We start from the raw sequence: 20309 nt of genomic DNA, 5'->3' as shown, positions 1-20309 counted from the left end.
TCTACGCCAAGCCCTGAGGAGTCACGGGTGGCTATCTCTTGGCTTCTGTCCCCTGAGGTGGGTAACAGTGTTGTGAGGTCGAGCTGTGGCCTCGCCGGACTCGAACCCAGGTCTCACTATTTCCAAACCCTCACTTTAGACCAGGACACGAGCCCAGGCCAGAGTTGGGTCCGGTTGCACGGCTCCCGTGGCCGAGGGAATCCCAGGTCCCCTCCCTTCCCCTAGGGTCCCGCCCGGCGCACCTGCCCCAGGTGAGTCCCGGGAGGCCCCGAGCGCCGCCGGAAAGTGACGAGCGGCTTCGGCAGGTGGGGCGGGGCCCGGCCGGGGCGGGGCGGGGGCGGGGCCAGGCCGGGCGCCCGGAGCCGGAGCAGATCCCGCGCCCCGCGCCCCTCGGCCCGCGCCCCGCGCCGCCGCCGCCGCCATGGGGGCCTGCCTGGGCGCCTGCTCCCTGCTCAGCTGCGTGAGTCCCGACCCCGCGCGCGCCCCGCGCCGCCGGCTCCTTCTCCCGCCCCGCACTGTGTCCCGTCTTCTTCCTCCGAATAGTTTCTTCTTTTTCCTTTCTCCAAACTTGTCTTTCTGGGCCCGCAGCCCACCTCCTCGCCCCTCGGGTCCCCGCCTCCCCCTGCGGGCGCCGGGGACAGCTGGTGTCCCGCCTCGGGTTACCGCGGGGGAGGGATTGGGGCGCGCCTGGGCGGGGGAGGGGAGTGCCCCTCGGCGGGCGCCCCTGCGGGGAACTGGGGAGACTGAGGCCCAGAGCGCGGGGTGGGAGTGGGCGCTGCGGCCCCACCTGGTCCAACTTGGGGACGCCCTCGCAGTGCGCCTCTCGTCTCTCTCCCGGACGCTCCGACTCTTTGTGTGGCCTGCCCGGTCCCCGTCTCTCTCTGCCGTGTGTCCTTCTCTGGCCCTCTAGCAGTCTGTCCGTTAGCCTGTCTGTCCCTGTTCGTCTGCCTCAGTTTGTCTATTTGTATTTGTCTGATAGCTGTCTCTGTCCGTTCGTTTGTCCGACTGTCTTTGTCCGTCCATCGCTTCTCCATCTGTCATTGTCTACGGTTCGGTGTCTGTCGGTCTGTCCGCCCGTTCAATCTTTCTGTCTCTCCGTCCTTGTTTCTGCCCCATTCAGTCTGCCTCGGGCTAACTCCTGGCCACTTCTCCAACGAGCCCCAGACCCTTCCCCTCAGGGCCCCAGAGCCACAATAGGGGTGGAGAGGAAGCCCCCTCCGCCTTTCTAAGCCGCCCTTGAGTGAGGTTGGTGTGGGTGCCACGGGAGCCCAAGTCTGGGTTGAAAGACCCAGGAATTGGGGGAGGCTGGGGTCTGTGCGGGGAGGGAGTACCTGGTCGCTTGGGCTCAGGGACCTGGGGGGCAGCCAGCCTCTGTTTTGGGGCTGCAGCCAGCACAGGGGAGGAGCTTCAGCCAGAGCCGGGCTGGGAGGCCCCTTCTCCTTTCCCTCTTCCCCTCATTAAATCCGAGGTTCATTCAGGCAGCCCCCTCCCCCTCTGCCCCAAACAAAGAGGAGCAGAGAGGAAGAGGGGGATCTGGAGGCTGCTGAATCCCAGGACTTACTTTCCTTTGTCTCTGAGTTGTGTGTGTGTGTGTGTGTGTTGGGATGGGGGTGTAGGGGCGGGAGCTGGGGGATCTAGAGATTTACTTTACAGCCGTTTTCTGAGAATGATATCTGCACAGAGAGGCTGTAGAGAGGGTCCCTGGACAGATCTCTTGTCCTCTCTGGGCCTCCATTTCCCCCTCTGTGAAGTGTGTGTGTGTGTGTGTGTGTGTCTCCATGTGTAGGAATCAAGAGCTAGTCCCTGAGATCCCTCCCTGAAACCAAGGCTTGGGCTGGGTCCGGCCAGGAAGAATTTGCTTCCTGGTGGAGGAGAGAGAGCTTTCTCAATGTTGACCAGATTTCCATCTGACTGGCCTGGCCTGGGGTGGAGATGTTGAGGGAGACTTGCCAGTCCCCTGTGTCTCTGTCTCCCTATCTACCTCCCTCGTAATGCTGTTGGGAAGATTAGAAAGTGCCCAGCCCGGTTCCTGGCATATAGTGAGTGCTCCAAATGGGAGCTATTGTTATCATCTTGGAGAGGTGGGTGGAGAATTCCCTCTGGAGCCAAGTGCTGGTCTCTGAGTCATAGAATCCTACAATGCTGAGACCAGAAGGCACCTGACAGGTCTGCTCAAACCCTCAGTTTACAAATGAGGATACTGCAGCCCAGAGAGGTTAGCAGACTTGCCTAAGTTTGCACAGTGAAAGCATGGGGAGCTGTACAGTCAGGATTAAAATCTGACTCCTGGTCCAGGCTTCTGCCCACACCTTCCCTACCTCTGAATTCTGCGTGCCTAGCCAGGGTAGAAGTGGAAGGTTCACTTAGTATCTATTATCTGCAAGGGACCTGCCCCTCCTTTCAGTGGCCTCCTCTTGGGGTCCTGCCCTCTGACATTTACTGAGCACGTACTGCATGCCGGGCACTGTGGCGAGCTCCTCACCCCTGCCATCTCCCTGGTTTCCCCCCGCAACCCTGTAACATGCTTATCCTATTTTGCAGATAATGATACCAACAATAGCCACCTTTACTGCATCCTTACTCTGGGCCCAGCACTCCTGCCCAGAGCTGTCCAGTGGTGGCACAGGCCCAGCACTGTAGTGAGCACTTTATATATGTCCTTTCATTTAATCCTCACAACGACTCAATGAGGCAGTTAATATTCCCATTTCACAGATGAGGAAACCGGATCAGAGAGGGAAAGTGATTTTCCCACAGCCACACAGTATTAAGAAGTGCAGTTGGGCACTACTGGACACTGATAACAACCTGTTTCAATGGAGATTTGCCCCATAGGAGTGATGTTCTAATGAGGGTTCCCAGGCATTCTTAGGGGGAACATTTCAGGGTACACAGGTCGGTGGGGAGGCCTTTTATGCCCTTCCAGCTGTGATGTACTTGCATCTGCCCTTCATGGCCTTCCTGGTCAGTATTTGTACTGGGCTGAAGGTGAGTCCTGGCTTGGAGGGGTTAAGATGGACCCACAATGGATGGGAGTCACCGGGCAGGCCAGCGTGTGAGTTGGACGATCAATAAATATTTAGTGGGGGCCTTCTACACGCGAGGGAGTGTGAAAGGCCTTTGGGCCAGACTGGTTGGACTCGGATCCTGGCTTGGCCTGCTCTTGGCTGCATGACCATGGGCAGTCCTTTGGCCTCTCTCGTTGTCTGTGAAGTGGAGAGAACCATGGTCTCTGCCTCTCAGCACGTTGTGAGGATTGGATGGGACTGAGACGAACGTGCCAACACCTTTAGCATGAAGCCACCGTGCAGCAGCCACTCTGTAAACACCCCAGAGTGGTCAGTTGCTCTTGACCCCTTTCAAGGAAGCACTGAAGCCGGTGAAACCCAGGGCTGTCTGATTGTAGAGCCTGGGCTTCAGCCAGTCTACTCTTCTGCCCAGGAGCCCATTTTATGGATGAGGAAACTGAGTTCCATGTAGGGGAAAGGAGACTTGTCTGAGGTCATACTGCAAGTTGGTGGCAGAGCCAAGACCAGGCCCTTTGTTCTTATCAATGCGAGGGGGAGGCGGTGTGTTGTGAGTAGTCGTGGGCTGGCCTCTTCTCCGTGTTTTCTCTAGTCCTGGGGTGGCTCAGCCGGTTTACAGGTTGTTCAAGAAGTCTGCCAGGTGCATCCCATCCTTGCCGGGACCAGTGTTTTGTTTAATGGAGGCAAAATATGCATAACATAAAATTTACTGTTTTAACTTTTTTGTTTGTTTTCAAGGAGCTTGTAATTTATTTTAGGAGACATGGTATATATATATTAAAAATGGATATCTACCAGATGCAATCCTAATGATATCAATCCCAATGAGTGGTATTCTTAGAAGTAAATATTATTGGGTGAAGCGCACCATGAGAGCTCTAGAATCTGTTTCTTCCTTGGTACTGGTTCTCTGGATTACTGAAAACGGCCCTGTTCCAAAGGTCCTGCACACCACTCCCTGGATCTGTCTTCCATTCTGTGGCCAAGTGAGATTTCTAAAATGCAAATCTATGTCTGCCTCCTCCTTAGCAATCGTTCCCCATTGCCTTCAGGATAAAGTCTAGACTCCTTGGCGTGGCCCCCAGGGACCTTGGCCATCACCCCATCACCACTCCGGCTTCCTTTCTTGCCCAGCTACCCTGAAAATACAGAGTTCCTCGGAGCTTTGCAGGTGCTATTTCCTTTGTAGGATTACCCTTCCCCTCCTCACTTAGCTAACTTCCTACTTTTCCTTGAAAACTCCTTGCCCCTCCTTTTTTATAATTGTAAAACATGCATGACATAAAATGTACCATTTTAACCATTTTAAAGTGTACAGTTCAGTGGCATTAAGTACATTCACATTGTTGTGCAGCCATCACCACCATCCATCTCCAGACCGTTTTCATCTTCCCAAACTGAAACTCCATACCTATTAAATAATAACTCCCCATTGCCCCTCCCCCAACCCCTGGTAACTACCATTCTACTTTCTGTCTCTATGAATTTGACTATTCTAGGTACCTGATACAAGTGGAATCATACGGTATTTATCTTTTTGTGACTGGCTTATTTCACTTGGCATAATGTCCTCAAGGTTCATCCATGTTGTAGCATGTGTGAGAATTTCATTCCTTTTTATGGCTGAATAATATTCCATCGTATCAGTATACCACATTTTGTTTATCTGTTCATTGGTTGATGGACCCTTGGGTTGCTTCCACCTTTTGGCTATTGTGAATAATGCTGCATTGACCATGGGTGCACAGATATCTGTTTGAGTCCCAACTTTCAGATCTTTTGAGTAATACCCAGAAGTGGAGGGCCGGTTTGTTGTACAGAAAACAACTTTAAGTTGTGGCCCCAACCCTCAGCTGCCTCCCCTGCCCACCCAGTGCCCCAGAAGTGGTTCTCAGAACCTGTGTCCCTGGCTCTAGGGACAACCGGGAGAGAGTGTGAGTGACTCAGTGACAGCATATTCCCACCACGCCAAACCATGCACAGCCCCAGAGCTGTCCAGCTTGCCTTGGGAGGTAGTGAGCTCCTTGTCATTGGCAGTGTGCAAGCCGCAGATGGCCGGCTGCACTCCGGGTGATTCTTCATTAGAGAGAGGCCGGACCAGTTAAATGCCAAGGAACCTTGCCACTTTGAGACTCTAAGGCCCAGGGCTTCCTAAATTCTGAGTTCTCCATTCCAAGAATCTGGCTGGTGCTAAGATTCAGCCACTCTGAGTGTTCCGGTGCTTTTCCATTGCTGCCTTTCGCCGAGTGCATTTGGGGGTGGGGTGATTGATTGTAGTCATAGTGCAGGAACAGTTTTGTGCCTGCCTTGGCCTTTCCCACTGCGTCATAAACGTTAGTCCCCGTTGCTCTGCAGCTGGGTGACTCTCCCCTTTCCCACCCCTATAACATTCCAAGGAGTAAATGGGCCACCACGCTGCCCTGGGGTGGGGCATTTGGGCCATTTGCAGTTTCTTCATATTCTAATACGCTCATAAAACCTAAAGCTTTATGCCTATTTTAGTTTTTTTCTTAATTTAAAATTTTAATTTTTTAATAATAAGATCAACTTTATTGGGGTATAATTTATATTTAATTGTATTTGGTTACATGTGCTCATTTAAGTGTTACCTGTATGTCTGCTCCATTCTTCAGAGAGACCCCTCTTAGAGGAGTTCCAGGATGTATTGATGGGCATTTAGTTATTTTCAGCTGTCCCCTATTATTTCCCTGGTGTGAACAGTGCCACAGTGAACTTCCACGTGTATATGTGTGTGCACGTGTCTGCATTTACTTCTGTGGGCTGGTGCTTCCGTAGGAAGAGGTCCTTGTAGGAGTGATCCCCAGAGGTGGAGTGACTGGGTCAGGACCTACAAACAAGTCCAAGGATGCTCTGGAAGCAGCTGGGACCTGACCTGTTTTCTCTGGTGCTGGCCAGGCCCTGGAAAATCCTGAGGTCTCAGGTCTCAGGAGTACCTGGATTTTGATCTCCAAGGACCAGAGTGAATTGAAAGGCCAGGCTCCCTGACTGCAGTGGGTCAGCTTTTCTTGGGTCTCAAGTGTCTCGAATTGAAATCGTAACAAGCCAGAGCCAGGCCCTGACCCGGGCCCTTGGGCACCTGGTTCCCAAGATCACCGCCTGTTGGCCTCCTTCGGTTTTCTCCGGCATTGGAGGGATCGTTTTCATCACTGGGCTGTTTTGACATTAAATGAGACTGCCATCTCTGAGTTAGCCGGCTCTTGGTGCAGACAGACTTGAGCTCAAATTCCAGCTGCTCAGCTCACTTGCTGTGTGACCGTGGTCATATCACCTGTCTGAGTCTCAGTTTCCCCATTTGTAAATGGGAGGTAACAACACGCTTTGTAGTGTCATTGAGGCTTAATGTTGATAATGTGTGTACCACAGTGCCTGGGACTGAGTAACTCTTCATGAAGGGAAGCCATCACCATTATTACTTGAATCTCGGCACTGCTGTCCACTTGCAGTGTGCATTCTGGCAAGTTTCGTAACCTCTCTGATCTCAGTTTCATCATCTTCATCTCTAAATTGAACTAATAGCCTTCTCTGTCTGATAACCCGAATGCTCTTTATGGTTTACAAAACACTTCTGGCATTTTGCTTATCTCCTCATCCCCAAAAAGTGGCTGTGGACAGGAGTCAGGGCTTGGAGTGGGGGCTGCAAGATGTAACCAGACGTTGCTGGATGGGTGGACTGTTAAGATTTGGACCACGAGGGAGAATTCATTCTGCAAGCATTTCGTTTAGCATCCTTGTTGTACTTGGCTCTGTGGGTGAGAGAGACGGGTAAGCAGGAGCATTTCCGGGGTGGGGGAAAGTGAGAGGGAGACGAGAAGGCAGCTACACCTCAAGCAGAGGGTGCTGTATGCCTTGTGACCAGTCCAGAAGGCAGGGTGCAGGGTTTCCAAGGAGCCAAGAGGCCCCTTTCAGCGTGCTGTCCACAAAGCGGATCATCAGCGTAGGGCTGTACCTGTGCCTCCCGGCTTCAGGCCCTCGAGTGGATGCCCACTGCTCTTAGGATGGACACCAGGGTCCTGCATGTGGCTGCCAGCCCCTGCCAGCCTAGCCGACCTCGCCACTTACCACATGCCGCCTGCTCCTGAAGCTCCGGCCACAGGGGCCTTCTCTCTGTTCCTCCAACGCCCAGCCTGTGCCCGCCCCAGAGCCGCCTCAGGCGCCGTTCCCTCTGTCTGGAACACTCTTTCCTCCCCTGGGTCTGGCAAGTGCTTCCTCATTCTTCAGTTCTCAGCTTAAATGTCACTTCTTCAGAGAAGGGACCCGCCCCACCCCCCCAGTCTAAACTGGCCCCATCAGTCACTCTCCTGGCGGCACGTATGTCTTCTTCTTGGCACTTACATGACATAATGACGTCTCGGGTGTCTTTCAGCCTTGGAAGCTCCAGGAGGGCAGGGCCTGTGTCTTTCTTGCTCTCCAGACTCTTCACTACCTGGGTGAGGAGTTGGGCTGTTTGGGGGAAGATAAACAGTTGACCAGATGTATCTGGATGTGGGCCCGTTTTCTCAAAGGCTGGGCTGTGGACCTGGCTCCCAGTGGGGTGTCTCCTTTCAGGGTGCCACCTCTGAATGGTGTGGCATCACCAGACCCTAAATCATGTCAGCCAGCCCCAGGGAAGAATGGGGCTGATGCTGGCTTGGGCAGAGGAGCCCAGAGACGGAAAAGGCTAGCCCACCCCTGCTGTCCAAAGCTGGCACAGCCCCAGGACGGGAAATCACAGCCACTCACAATTCTTCATTCCATTGACTCAACAGATGTTTATCATGCGCCCGCTGTTTCTTAGGTCTTAACATAGGTCTGGTCTATGCCAGACACTCTACATCCGTTCAACAGGTAGTCACGGAGCTCCTGCTGTGTGCCAGGCCCCGTTCCCATTTCTGCGAATGCCTCTGTGAACAGAACAGGCAAAGATTCTAGTCCTGGTGGAGCTTACATGCCAGAAATAAAATATACAGCCAATCAGATGATAGGCCCTGTGGAGAAAATCTAAGCAGGGAAGAGAAAAGGGACCCTGAGGGGGTTACAATTTAAAATTCCTATTGCAGGGCCTGCCCAGTGGTGTAGCGGTTAAGTTTGCGTGCCGCTTCGGTGGCCCGGGGTTGGCAGGTTCGGATCCCGGGCACGCACCGACGCACCGCTTGTCAAGCCGTGCTGTGGCGACGTCCCATTTAAAGTAGAGGAAGATGGGCACGGATGTTAGCCCAGGCAAGTCTTCCTCAGCAAAAAGAGGAGGATTGGCATCAGATGTTAGCTCAGGGCTGATCTTCCTCACCAAAAAAAAAAAAAAAAAGTGATCGTTATTGAAAACAAAAAATGAAGGCGCACACACACACACAAATTCCTATTTCATTCTTACAACTGCTGTGTGAGAAGTAGGTACTGTTATGATTCCCATTTTATGGAAGAAGCAACTGAGGGTCAGAGAGGTTGAGTTGTATAAAGTCACACAGATCATCAATGACACAGCTGGCCTTCTGAATTTTTTAAGAAAATGTTTTTACTACCCTACTTCTCTCTAAGAAACAGTGTAACCCCAGCTCTCTCTCCGAAGACACAGTAACACCTGAGATAGATGCAGGTTTGAATCTGGGTTCTGTTCTTACTGACTGTGTGACCCTGTGTGACCCGGTCTCTTTGAGGGTTGGTTTCCTCAGCCTCCCCCGGGCTTGAAAGTTATGGGCTGACACCTGGGGAAGAGGTGTGCCCCTGCCAAGGGCCGTGCAGGTGGGCTCCATGCAGATTTGGAGACATGGAGGGGCAGGTGGTGGGTGCTGCGGGCTTGGGCGGGGAGGGGGAGAGGAGGCAAAGTATAAGTGCCGTCCCCTGCCCCCGTTGCAGGCGTCCTGCCTCTGCGGCTCTGCCCCCTGCATCCTGTGCGGCTGCTGCCCCGCCAGCCGCAACTCCACCGTGAGCCGCCTCATCTTCACCGTCTTCCTCTTCCTGGGCGTGGTGGTGTCCATCATCATGCTGAGTCCCGGTGTGGAAAGTCAGCTCTACAAGGTGAGCAGCCCTGGGGGAGGCGGGTGCGGGGGGAGCAGCCTGCGGGCCCTGGCCTCTGGGGAAGGCTCAGCTGCTCCGGGCTAGCGGGCCCCGGCTTGGGGGCGCTGCTAATCAGAAGAGGTGGGCAGGAGCGTTCTGGCACTCTGACGATCTGAGGTTGGCCACGGGGGCTTGTTTCTTCATGTGGGGAAGAGGGTGTGAGCCTCACATGGCGATGCTTCCCTGGGAAAATCTTATTAATCACGATTGCCCCCTAGACACTGGATCCCCCACTTGGAGGCGCAAGCCCAGTTTGGGGCCCCTAACCTCCCTTCATCTCGGTGTTTCATAGCCCGGCACAGACACAGTGGGACATTTAGGCCAGTGTCTCTCACATTTTAGTGTGTATAAAGGTGTGAATTCCCCGGGGAGTTTGCTAGAAATGCAGATTCCCAGACCCCACCTGAGAGGCTCTGATTCTCTGGGAGCGTGGCCTCAGAATCTCGGTTCTCCACAGGAATCTGCCGGGATTCCGATGTGGGTGAGGGGTGGAGAGCGCTTTGGGAAATCCTGCTTTAGACAGTGCCAGGTGTTCCAGAGGCTGTGGGCGGATCACAGGGAAGTAAACAGATAGTAACAAGGTGTAACTGGGCGTCTGTCTCCGGGGGCTCCCTCACAGGACTGCAGCCGCAGAGGTGGGTGGGATGGAGATGAGGGGGGAGGCTGGGGCTCAGCTCAGCCCCACTGTGAGAGCCTCCCTCCCGGGTTCTGGGTGGGGTGGGGCCTTCAGGCCGCTCCGTCTGTCTCCACAGCTGCCCTGGGTGTGTGAGGAGGGGGCCGGGACCCCCGTCGTCCTGCAGGGCTACATCGACTGTGGCTCCTTGCTTGGCTTCCGTGCTGTCTACCGCATGTGCTTCGCTATGGCCGCCTTTTTCTTCCTCTTCACCTTGCTCATGATCTGCGTGCGCAGCAGCCGGGACCCCAGGGCTGCCGTCCAGAACGGGTGAGCGGGGGGCTGCCCTGCACCCCGGGACCCTCCCGCAGTGGTTTGCCCCCTCCTCTGCCTGTCTCCAGCGGTCTCCAGACCCTACCCTCAGACTCAGGAGCCACTGAAGCCAGAGGGCAGTGGCACAGAGATCAGCTTGTGTAGTTATTCCCGTTCCTCAGATGAGGAAATAAAGCTCAGAAAAGGCAACAGCGTGCCTAAGGCCACACAGCACTTTAGTGACACAGTTAGGCTAGAACTCAAGTGGCCTTCCTCACCTAATTGGTCCTTTCTCCTGCCCCTCAGGGCTTTTTCTAGGGCCAGGACAGACTTTCTGTGTCCAAAAGACCATCAGAAAGTCCCTCTTCACCTCTCTCAGTACCTGTTCTTTGGGGGTGGGGTTCTGGGGGTCAGGCCTGTTCCCCTCCCTGCACTCAGCTCTCTTGTCTATCCTACCCCCCCCCCAACAGGTTTTGGTTCTTTAAGTTCCTGGTCCTTGTGGGCATCACCGTGGGCGCCTTCTATATCCCTGACGGCTCCTTCTCCGACGGTAGGCGGCCTTGGTGGGGAGGGATGGGGGGACTACTGGGAGGGAGGTGGGGTCTCCAGAGGGAGGAGCTCTAGTGGGGGCTGCTCTTTGCCCTGGTACACGGACCCCAGGCTGCTGGCTGGGTCCTTGCCCCAACCCAGGAGACAGCCCTCTGGGGCTTGGCCACATGGCCTTTGGAAACTCGGGGTCGGGGGGAACCCTCTTTGCCCCTGACCCCTGCCCTGCCACACTGCGTCTCTGTGTGTGGCTAGGGGCTCCCTGACGGAAGGGACTTTGCTTCTTCTCAGTGTCCCCAGCACAGAGTTTGTGTGGCTCAAATGGTTGTTGAATGAATAAATGTGTGTGTGAAAGAGAGACCATGGGAGTGTGCCTGCCCCGGGAATCCTGGGAAGCCTGGCGGGGTCATGGGCCCTGGCCCTCAGGTTGCCCCACAGCTGATGTCCTTGCCTCCCCTCTCCCCACCCAGTCTGGTTCTACTTTGGCGTCGTGGGCTCCTTCCTCTTCATCCTCATCCAGCTGGTGCTGCTCATTGACTTTGCGCATTCCTGGAACCAGCGGTGGCTGGGCAAGGCCGAGGAGCGCGACTCCCGTGCCTGGTACGCAGGTCAGTGCCGCCCGCTGGCTACCGTGTGGGGGCTGGGCTCCCTGGGGAATCGAGGGGCCCTGAAGCTGGATGAGAGCCTGGGGACAGGAATTGACTGTCCAGGGCAGATGGAGGGAAGGGGGTGTGTGTGGGCAGCTGATTCTGGGGCGACTTCAGGGGGAGCAGAAGAGAGCTGAACTGGAGAGACCTCGGAGGGGTCTAGTTCAGTGGTTCCTGTAGAAGGGGCCACGCACGCAGCCAGACCAAACTTCAAGTGACACCTGGTCCTTGAAACCCCAGGGGCAGAACGAGTCCCTGCTGAGTTCTCTCTCAGCTCTTCTGAATCGATCAAGAAGAAAGGCTTACTGGGCCGGCCCCGTGGCTTAGCGGTTGAGTGCGCACGCTCCGCTGCTGGCGGCCCGGGTTTGGATCCCGGGTGCGCACCGAAGCACCGCTTCTCCGGCCATGCTGAGGCCGCGTCCCACATACAGCAACTAGAAGGATGTGCAGCTATGACATACAACTATCTACTGGGGCTTTGGGGGAACAAATAAATAAATTAAAAAAAAAAAATTAAAAAAAAAAAAAGAAGAAAGGCTCACTTAGGTGCTGGCTGGCTTTCACGCCTCTCTCCTTGCTGGTCTGGCGGACAGAGCAGGGCTTTAGCAGATCACCATGCATCTAGGGCACTTTTTATTTATTCATTTAATTTAATTTTCTTTCTTTATTTTTGAGGAAGATTGGTCCTGCACTAACATCTGTTGCCAATCTTCCTCTTTTTCTTTTTCCTCCCCAAAGCCCCAGTACATAGTTGTGTATCATAGTTGTAGAGTTGTAGCTCTTCTATGTGGGACGCCGCCTCAGCGTAGCTTGATGAGCAGTGAGTAGGTCCGAGCTCAGGATCTAAACTGGCGAACCCCCGGGCCGATGAAGCAGAAAGCTAGAACGTAACCGCTATGCCACCGGGCGGGCCCCTAGGGCATTTTTTAAAAGACTGCTTTGTATTCATTGTACTTATTTTTATGGTTACCTTATGGATGGCAAGTGAGTCGTTTTAGTTCAGGATCAGGCAGAAACTCACAAGGCGTTGCTGAGTGACGGAGGTTTAGGAGACCCTGTGTCATTCCTCGGGTGAGGAGGCTGCGGCCCGAGACGGGGAGGACTGCCTGACAGGCCCCCTCGAGGGAGCAGGGTCCCCGGGCCTCCTGACCCACCCACTTGCTGCCCTCCTGCCCAGGCCTCTTCATCTTCACCCTCCTCTTCTACGCGCTGTCCATCGCGGGTGTGACGCTGCTCTTCATCTACTACACCCGGCCCGGCGCCTGCCACGAGGGCAAGGTCTTCATCAGCCTCAACCTCACCCTCTGCGTCTGTGTCTCCATTGTCGCCATCCTGCCCAAGGTCCAGGTGAGGCTGCCTGCCTCTACCTGGCCTGAAACCAGGCCCCTGGGTGTGGGACTTCTTGTAGGGACCTTGGGCTCCTGGGGCAGGGGCTGTCAGTCACAGAGGCTTGGGCTAAGAGTGTGGGCTCCCAAGTCAGCCTCCCTAGGTTAGAGTCAGCTCTCACATCTACATGCTGAGTGTCTTTGGGAAAGTGTCTTAACCACTCTGTGCCTCTCGCTTCTCAAATGTAAAATGGGGATAATAATACTGACTATTTGGAGTTATTCTCAAGATCATATTTTTGAACACTTAGTGCCTGGCATATGGATATCCATCAGACATTGGCTATTGTTATCATTATTGTTGTTGTCATTGTTTTTACGCAAATCAGGAGAACATTAGGGAGGGTCACTGAAGGACGATTCCTAGACACCTCAAGAAGTGGTGTTGGAAGGTGCGCTTGCACAGTTTCCAATCCCAGAGCGTCTGGGATAATGGGTGGGGGACCCTAAGGGAATCGTTAGTTCTTCAGAAAAAAGAGTTCAGCGGTACTTCACCATTTGGGCTGTCAGCCCACCAGGGCTTTCAAAGGTAGCTTAGGTAGTCTTTGAGGGTCTTTAGCAGAAAGGTTGGGAACCTCCCTTCTGGTCAGAGCCTTCATTTCCCAGTGAGGAAATTGAAGGCCAGAGAGGGTGATGCCTCTGTCCCAGGTCACACAGCAATGAGTGTTCATTCAGCAAATACCTCTTGAGCACCTACTGTGTACCAGGCCCTCTTCTAGATGTTGGGGATACAGCTGTGAGGAAGAGGAGGAAGACAAAGAAGAATAGCTAACAGTTAATGGCATCTATCGTGTCATTTAGTCCTTGCACCATCCTCATCCCCATTTTACAGATGAGGAAACGGAGGCTTAGAGGAGTCAGGAGACTGCCCTGAGGTCACACAGCTAGTGGGGGGTGGAGCTGGGGTTTGAACCGAGGCCGACTGGCTCAGAGCCTGTGCTCTTAATCACAGAGCTTAGATTCATATTTTCAAGTGTGTGTGTGGTGGGGGGAAGAACAATCAAGAGGAGATGAGGCCAAGTAAGGTGATTTTTGATGATAAGTGCTACATGGGAAATAAAAGAGGGTGTGGGCTAAAAAGTCGGGGGGCAGGCGGGGCCGGGGTGGCTGGAGTCAGGGTTCTCAGGGCCTTCTGGGGTCCTGTTTGAGCTGAGGCCTGAGTACTAGAGAGAGGCTGCCTGTGTGGAGATGTGGGGGAGGAACACGTCAGGGAGAGGGCATGGCGGGTGCAAAGGCCCTGAGGTAGGAGAGGGTTTGGCAGGTTTCAGCGAGGAGGCCACCCTGGCTGGGGTGTTGTCAGCAGGGAGGAGTGTGGCAGAGGGTCAGGAGGAAATGAAGGTGGGGTAACCAGGGAGGGCTTTGATTCAGAGCGTGAAGAGATGCCGCCCTTGAAGGGTTTGCAGCAGGAGGACAAGTGGGGTCCTGTGTTAAGAGAAAGAACAGGGACCCCACTTTTGGTGGGTGAGGGGGTGGAGGCAGCCTGGGTGGTGGGTCCTCCCCACGGGGGTGGGGTGGGATTGCCCTGAGGTGGGGGGGATGTCTGAGGTGCCCCGCTTGGGTGTGAGTAGGCTGGGTGGGGCGGGTGTCCCCGGGTCTGCAGGGGTCACACTGATGGACTGCTCTTGCCAGAACGCCCAGCCCAACTCAGGTCTGCTGCAGGCCTCTGTCATCATGCTCTACACCATATTTGTCACCTGGTTGGCCCTGTCCAACGTCCCTGGTGAGTATAGGCCTGGGTTTGAGGAGGCCTGGCCTCATTCCTGGCCCCGCAGAGGCCCTCTGGGGGGTTGGGGCCCTCACAGGGGACAGGGACATCCCAGCCCCAGCCCGTTCCAAGACTCAGTCCTGCAGGCGGGCGGGAGGACCCTGTCTGTTCCTGGAGCTGTCCCTGTCATTTTGTCTGCTAAGTGCTGTCACTGGGACTTGGGTGGTGGGTTGTGGGTCTGTCCGTCTGTCCATTTGGGTTGGCTCTCTGCCCTCAGGGCTACCTGGCTACTCAGACCTGGCCCGCATGGCCTGAGAGTGACCGTGCTCCCACCCCCAGACCAGAAATGCAACCCCCACCTGCTGGCCTCCTCCAGCAACGGGACGAGCCTGGCTGGCCCCGAGGGCTATGAGACCCAGTGGTGGGATGCGCCAAGCATCGTGGGGCTCATCGTCTTCATCCTGTGCACCCTCTTCATCAGGTATGGTGAGGGGCTGGTTTCTGGGGTGGGGTCATGATTAGGGGCCTGGAGCCGGAAGTAAGGGGAGGATGTGGGAGCCGAGACATCAAGCTGGAAGGCGCCGTCGGCCAGTAGCATGTCCAGCCCCTGCACTGTGCTGGTGGGGAAACTGAGCCCCTCAGAGGGCACAGCGTGATTGGGCAGCAGAGGCAGGGCTGCACCCTGCCTCCTGGCCCAGGGCCCTTTCCTGCTGCCATGTGCCCAGCTCAGTCAGGTGCAGGCAGCTGTGGGGTCAGGGAAGGAGCCTGGACTGGGACCAGCAGGCCCACGCACTGTCACTCACCTGCTGTGTGTGTGGCCTTGGGGTAAGTGGCTTCACCTTTCTGAGCTTCGCTTTCCTCCTCAGTAAAAGGAAGATGGAAACCTCCATGCCTACGGTGGCTGTGACCCCACCATCTCACCTGAGAGAGAGCAGTTCACACTTAAGATCACATGGCAACTTTTTTTAAAGGGGCATCTTAGCAAGTGCTTATTGGGGTGGCCTTGAGCCAGACTACTTGCGTTTGAACCTGGCACTGCCACTTACTAGCAGTGTGGTTTTGGGCAAGTCACTTAATCTTCCTGTGCCTCAGTTTCCTTATTTGTAAAACGGGGATAAAAATAGTACCTACCTCGTTGGATTGTTGAAGGGGTGTAGATGAGCTGATATGTATAAGGCACTGAGAAAAGAGCTTGGCAAGTGGTAGGCGCCAAATAAGTGTTTGCTGTTGTTACAAGTAACTGTGAACATTTGCACAGCTGGGTGGCTGTGAGTGGCTGTTTTGTTAGCGTCACTAGATGATAATATTGAGCATAATTATTGTTTACACTGAATCTAGCAGACTCGTTTATTGCCTCTCCGTGGCCCAGCATTTCTCTAAGCGCCACTTTCTATGTCTGCCCTCTGCTCCCTTGAGGGAACCTTTGCCCTGCTCCTCCGTCCTACCTGGTCATCCATCGGGCCGTGCCTGTTCTCCTATGAGCAGCACACCTGCCCCCTGCCCCTGGGCCAGAACATTTTGAGGCTGTTTCACATTTTATTTTGACCTTTTCCAAAACATTGTCTTCAAGTCTGGGCAGTTCACAAACATCTCTCTTCTTTGTCACCTCATTTAATTCCTTTCTCAATCTGGAAAGGTCCACATCACCTCCGTTTTACAGATGAGGAAGCTGTGAGCTCAGGGAGGAGCCGCTGCTCGTCTGAGGCCGTGAGCACACTTTCCCTGCCCCTGGTTCTCTGCCTGTCCCCATCCCGACCCAGGCACAACGCTGTGCTTCCTGATACCTCTCACCCTCACACCTCCTTGGCTGTGGTCACCGGGCAGCACCTCCGAGAGCCCAGGGAGGGCCTGTCTGTCCTCAGCACAGTTCTTAAAGCACAGGAAGCAGAGAAGCATAAGCCCCCGGGAGGGCAGGGGCTGCTGATGGTGGCTCCTGCCTCAGCCAGATCGCCCGGCCCTGGGCTCCAGGCACTGAATATCCACACCGGATCTCGTGATTGGGGTCAGCCGAAGCTCAGCAAGGGGCCGCTTCTCAATTTGATCGGGTGGGGCTGGAATCCAGGTCTCGTTCTGTGTCACTGTTTCAAAATACAAGTTGGTTTTTCAAAATTGTTATCTTTGTCTCAAACCATCAAATACTGTTAAAAACATCAAGACCTCATTATAGAAAAAGCAACGACAAAAAATCATTACTATTATTATTTTTTTATTATAAACAGGAAGAAAGGGAGGTAATTGGTAAAACTACATATCTAAAACCAGTAAAAGGAAAACAAACTTAATAGCAAACGAGCATTATGAATTATTAACAGTATTCACGAGTGTAGTACCTGGTGTGGTGCTTGCAGTGCTGGGTACTCAATGCATGTTTCTGGAAATGGCAAATGAACAACCAGAATAATAGTGACCGTTTGTTTGGTTTATACTCTGTGCCAGGGGCTTTACATCATTATTCCATGTACTCCTCCAGCAGCCCTACAAGGGAGGTGCTGTTATCCCTGACTTTACAGACAAGGAATCAGAGGCTTAGAGAGGTTAAGTGTCTTGCCTGAGGTCGCACAGGGAGTGAGGGTAGAGTTGAGAGTCGTTTGTTAACTCCTGGTCCAGCCCAAACCACCAGGTCACCGGCCCCAGAGGCTCTGGGACCATCATGCCCATTGCCCATGATGACCAACGCCGTGGCTCGCGAGGCCCCTTGGCACTGCCCACCTGCCCACCTCGGCAGTGACAGCCCTGACTGCCCCCCTCGCTCCCCTGCAGCGTGCGCTCCTCGGACCACCGGCAGGTGAACAGCCTGATGCAGACAGAAGACTGCCCGCCCATGCTGGAGGCCGGGCAGCAGCAGGTGGCAGCCTCCGAGGGCCGGGCCTTCGACAACGAGCAGGATGGTGTCACCTATAGCTACTCTTTCTTCCACTTCTGCCTGGTGCTCGCCTCCCTGCACATCATGATGACGCTCACCAACTGGTACAAGTGCGTGCAACTGGCTGGGTGTGGAGGGAGCCCGCGGTGCCCGGTGCACACGTCTCCTCTCCCCTGGCCCCGCACTGGGTTACTCCTGATGCCCGCTCAAGGCTCGGGCGTGGAGGTGTCTATCTAGAACCCTCTGCAGTCTGCCCCCTCTGTGCCTCAGTTTCTCTGCCAGTACCTTAGTCCACTCAGCTCCTGGCACCTTCGCTAAGTGCCTGAAAAGTGGGGATCACAGGAGGTGGGGCTGGGCCTGTGCAGGGCGGGCCAGGTTTACAGATCGGGGTGGTGATTTGGATTATGGGGTCAGATTTAGGATTCATGGTTGGAGGTTAGGATTAGGGTGTGGGGTCAGAATCACAGGGTCGAGAATAGGAGTCATGAGGTCAAGAGTTGGAATCGGGGCCAAATAAAGTCACAAAGTTAGTCATTTGGTTAAAATTGGGGTTAGGAGACCATAAAGCCAGGATTGAAGTGGCAAGGTCAAGGAGCTAAGATCAAAGTAACAAGGTCAGGGGCCAGGACTGGGGTCACAGGGTCGAGGGTCAGAACTGAGGTCAGAGATCAGAACTGTCGTCATAAGGTCGGGGGTCATGGGGGGCGGTTACAGGATTGAGGGGCAGAGTCAAGATTAGAGGTCAGGAGTGCCAGGGCCCCAAAGGCAGGCACCAGGAGCAAGGTCACAGAATTAGGATTCCAAGGTTAGGGACCAGGAATCGGGTCACAATATTACAGTCTAGGACTGGGGTCAAGGTTGGAGTTGCGGTCAGGGTCAGGTCTATGGTACCAGGCCAAGAGCTATGTCTAGGGTCTTAAGGACAAGTGTCAAAAATATCAGAGGTGCGGGCTAGAGTCACAGAGTAAGAGCCAGAGTTGAAGTCAGGTGTCATCACTGGGTCGCAAGGTGAGGGTCAAGACTGAGGTCACAGCACTGGGGGCCAGGCTCACTGGGCTGATGTTGTGTTCCAGACCTGGCGAGACCCGGAAGATGATCAGCACGTGGACCGCCGTGTGGGTGAAGATCTGCGCCAGCTGGGCAGGGCTGCTCCTCTACCTGTGGACCCTGGTAGCCCCCCTCCTCCTGCCCAATCGTGACTTCAGCTGAGGCAGCCCGCCGCAGCTTCCCCCCTGGTGCCTCAGGGCTCAGTGACAGTCAGCGGGCTGCCCTGCCCTGCCCCCTGCAGGACTTGCTGCCCAGCTGGGCCCCTCTATTCTCAGTGCCTTCAGGGAAGAGGAGCATCAGGCCCAGGCCTCAGCCCCACCCTCCCGCTGCCCCCAGACCAGGGCGCTGCCTCTTCCTTACCCTTGTCCCTAGTCGCCCACACTCACCCTCTTGGCAAAAAAGGGCCCCTTTTCTCAGGCTCCCCGGGAGAGGGCCCAGAAGGAGAGAAACGCTCAGAGAGCGGGAGCACTCAGCACGATGGAGCGCCAGCACTGATGCCTGGTATTCTTAACCGCGACCCCCAGGGCGCCCCGCCCCCTCCCTGACTCTGTGCCTTGCTGAGTCTCTAAGACTTTGCCCAATAAACAAGCCAGTGTATGTTCCTCCCACGTCCTGTGCCCTCACCCTCGGCGCGGCCCCCACCCCATCCGAGGCCGGTGTAGGGGCTGGGAACAGAACGTCAGGGCTGAGGAGGCTGACACATTGGGCCCAGACCACCAGGGGCCTTGAAGGCCAGGCAGAGGGACTTAGGCTCTGTCCTCTGGGTCATGGAGAGCCTGAGGGTGGGGCTAGAGGGAGCAGGGGCTTCAGAAAAAGGGAGTCTGGGGGTCAGAAAAAGTGGGAGCAGCAGGAAGCTGGAGGAGTGTCCACGTGAGGGGTGGTGCGGCGGTGTCAGGGAGGAGAGGGGGCCACTCGAGGTGGCTGAGAGGGCCGTCTTCAGGGTTGTCTTACCTGCGCCCGCCCTGAGGTCCTAGCCGCCTCTGACCCTCCTCCAAGGTCCTGCTGAGGAACTCATCACCACCCTCCCCTTCTTCCTGTCGTAACCTTGGCACCTCCTCTGGGCCAGGTGCCATGGAGAATGCAGAGAAGAATCTAACCAATCTCCAGGTCTCAGGGCGCAGTGGGGAAGAACATGCACTCTGGAATCAGTCGGGCTGGGCTGGATCCAGCTGAACTGCAGAAACCATGGGGCTTCTGTGGGGCTCGGGGCAAGTCTGTCCCCTCTCTGGGCCCTGGCTCCTCATTCATCAGGCGGAAAAGCGCCACCACTCCCAGGCTATTGTGAGGCTCAGATGAAGCAGCCTACCCGTCTCTGAAGGCACACGGTGATGTGGGGGCCATGGACAGGGGCCCCAGAGCCTGGTCTTGGTTTTGTGATGGCTGACAACAGGCCATTCACCCCTTCACTTGCGGGTATAGCAAATAGGTATTCACGTGACTGGTGATGGGTGCTGGGGATGCGGCGGTGGGGGGCCTGCTCCAAGGAGCTCGGGTCACAAGGGGGTGCAGTGGTGGAGGCCACACAGGTGCACCAAGGAGGCGCCTGACCCGGGCCGGGAGTCGGGACGGATATCCTGGAGAACGAGTGGGAGTCAGCCACATCAGGAGAGTGAGAATGCTCTAGGGAGAGGGATAGCATGTGAGCACAAGAGAGGGGGGCATTGCAGGACCAATGAGAAGTGCAGGGTGGCTGGGGTACAGAGAGCGGGTGGGGATCAGGAGGCGGTGTGAGCTGGGAGAGGAGACCAGATATTATCCTCAGGGTAGAGGGGAGCCACGGAGGGTTTTTGAGCAGGGGAGAAGCAGTGAAGGTGTGAGCTGATCTTGGGGAGGCCCTGGAGAGTTTAGAGGCGAGCAGTGACATGGTCAGGTTGTTATTTTAGAAAGATTTCCCGGGATGAAATGGAGGTGCAGTAGCTGGAGGCAGGTGCCAGGGCCCGGAGCAGAGGGGGTGGGGCCTGGAGTGGGACAGGGGCTGAGGACAAGTCTGTCGCCCCTGGGTCAGATCTTGCGGATGCTCTTGTCCCCTGGTGCATTTCAGCCAAAGGAGATCCCTCTCCGTGGAGCAGCCTGAGCGTCCTTCCCCTAATGCGTGAGATTTCATTTCTCTCCTT

The 20309-nt window shown here is 55.3% G+C and overlaps 1 protein-coding gene across 1 annotated transcript; it reads left to right on the top strand.

Annotated features, from left to right (window-relative positions):
- The first annotated feature begins 379 nt into the window (after positions 1-379).
- On the top strand, positions 380-18797 carry SERINC2 (serine incorporator 2). Its single transcript, XM_004425867.2, has 10 exons — positions 380-460; positions 8877-9038; positions 9830-10020; positions 10473-10552; positions 11019-11156; positions 12373-12542; positions 14210-14300; positions 14625-14766; positions 17046-17258; positions 18222-18797. Exons 1-10 carry the CDS (start codon positions 422-424, stop codon positions 18355-18357), a joined length of 1362 nt encoding a protein of 453 aa, XP_004425924.1. The 5' UTR covers positions 380-421; the 3' UTR covers positions 18358-18797.
- Positions 18798-20309: the final 1512 nt, after the last annotated feature.

Source organism: Ceratotherium simum, chromosome 22 (genome assembly GCF_057802395.1).
Source record: "Ceratotherium simum simum isolate JZ-2026a chromosome 22, ASM5780239v1, whole genome shotgun sequence".
Lineage (NCBI taxonomy): Eukaryota > Metazoa > Chordata > Mammalia > Perissodactyla > Rhinocerotidae > Ceratotherium > Ceratotherium simum.
Note: the sequence above shows the minus strand (reverse complement) of the source record. Positions and strands in the feature narration are given on the sequence as shown.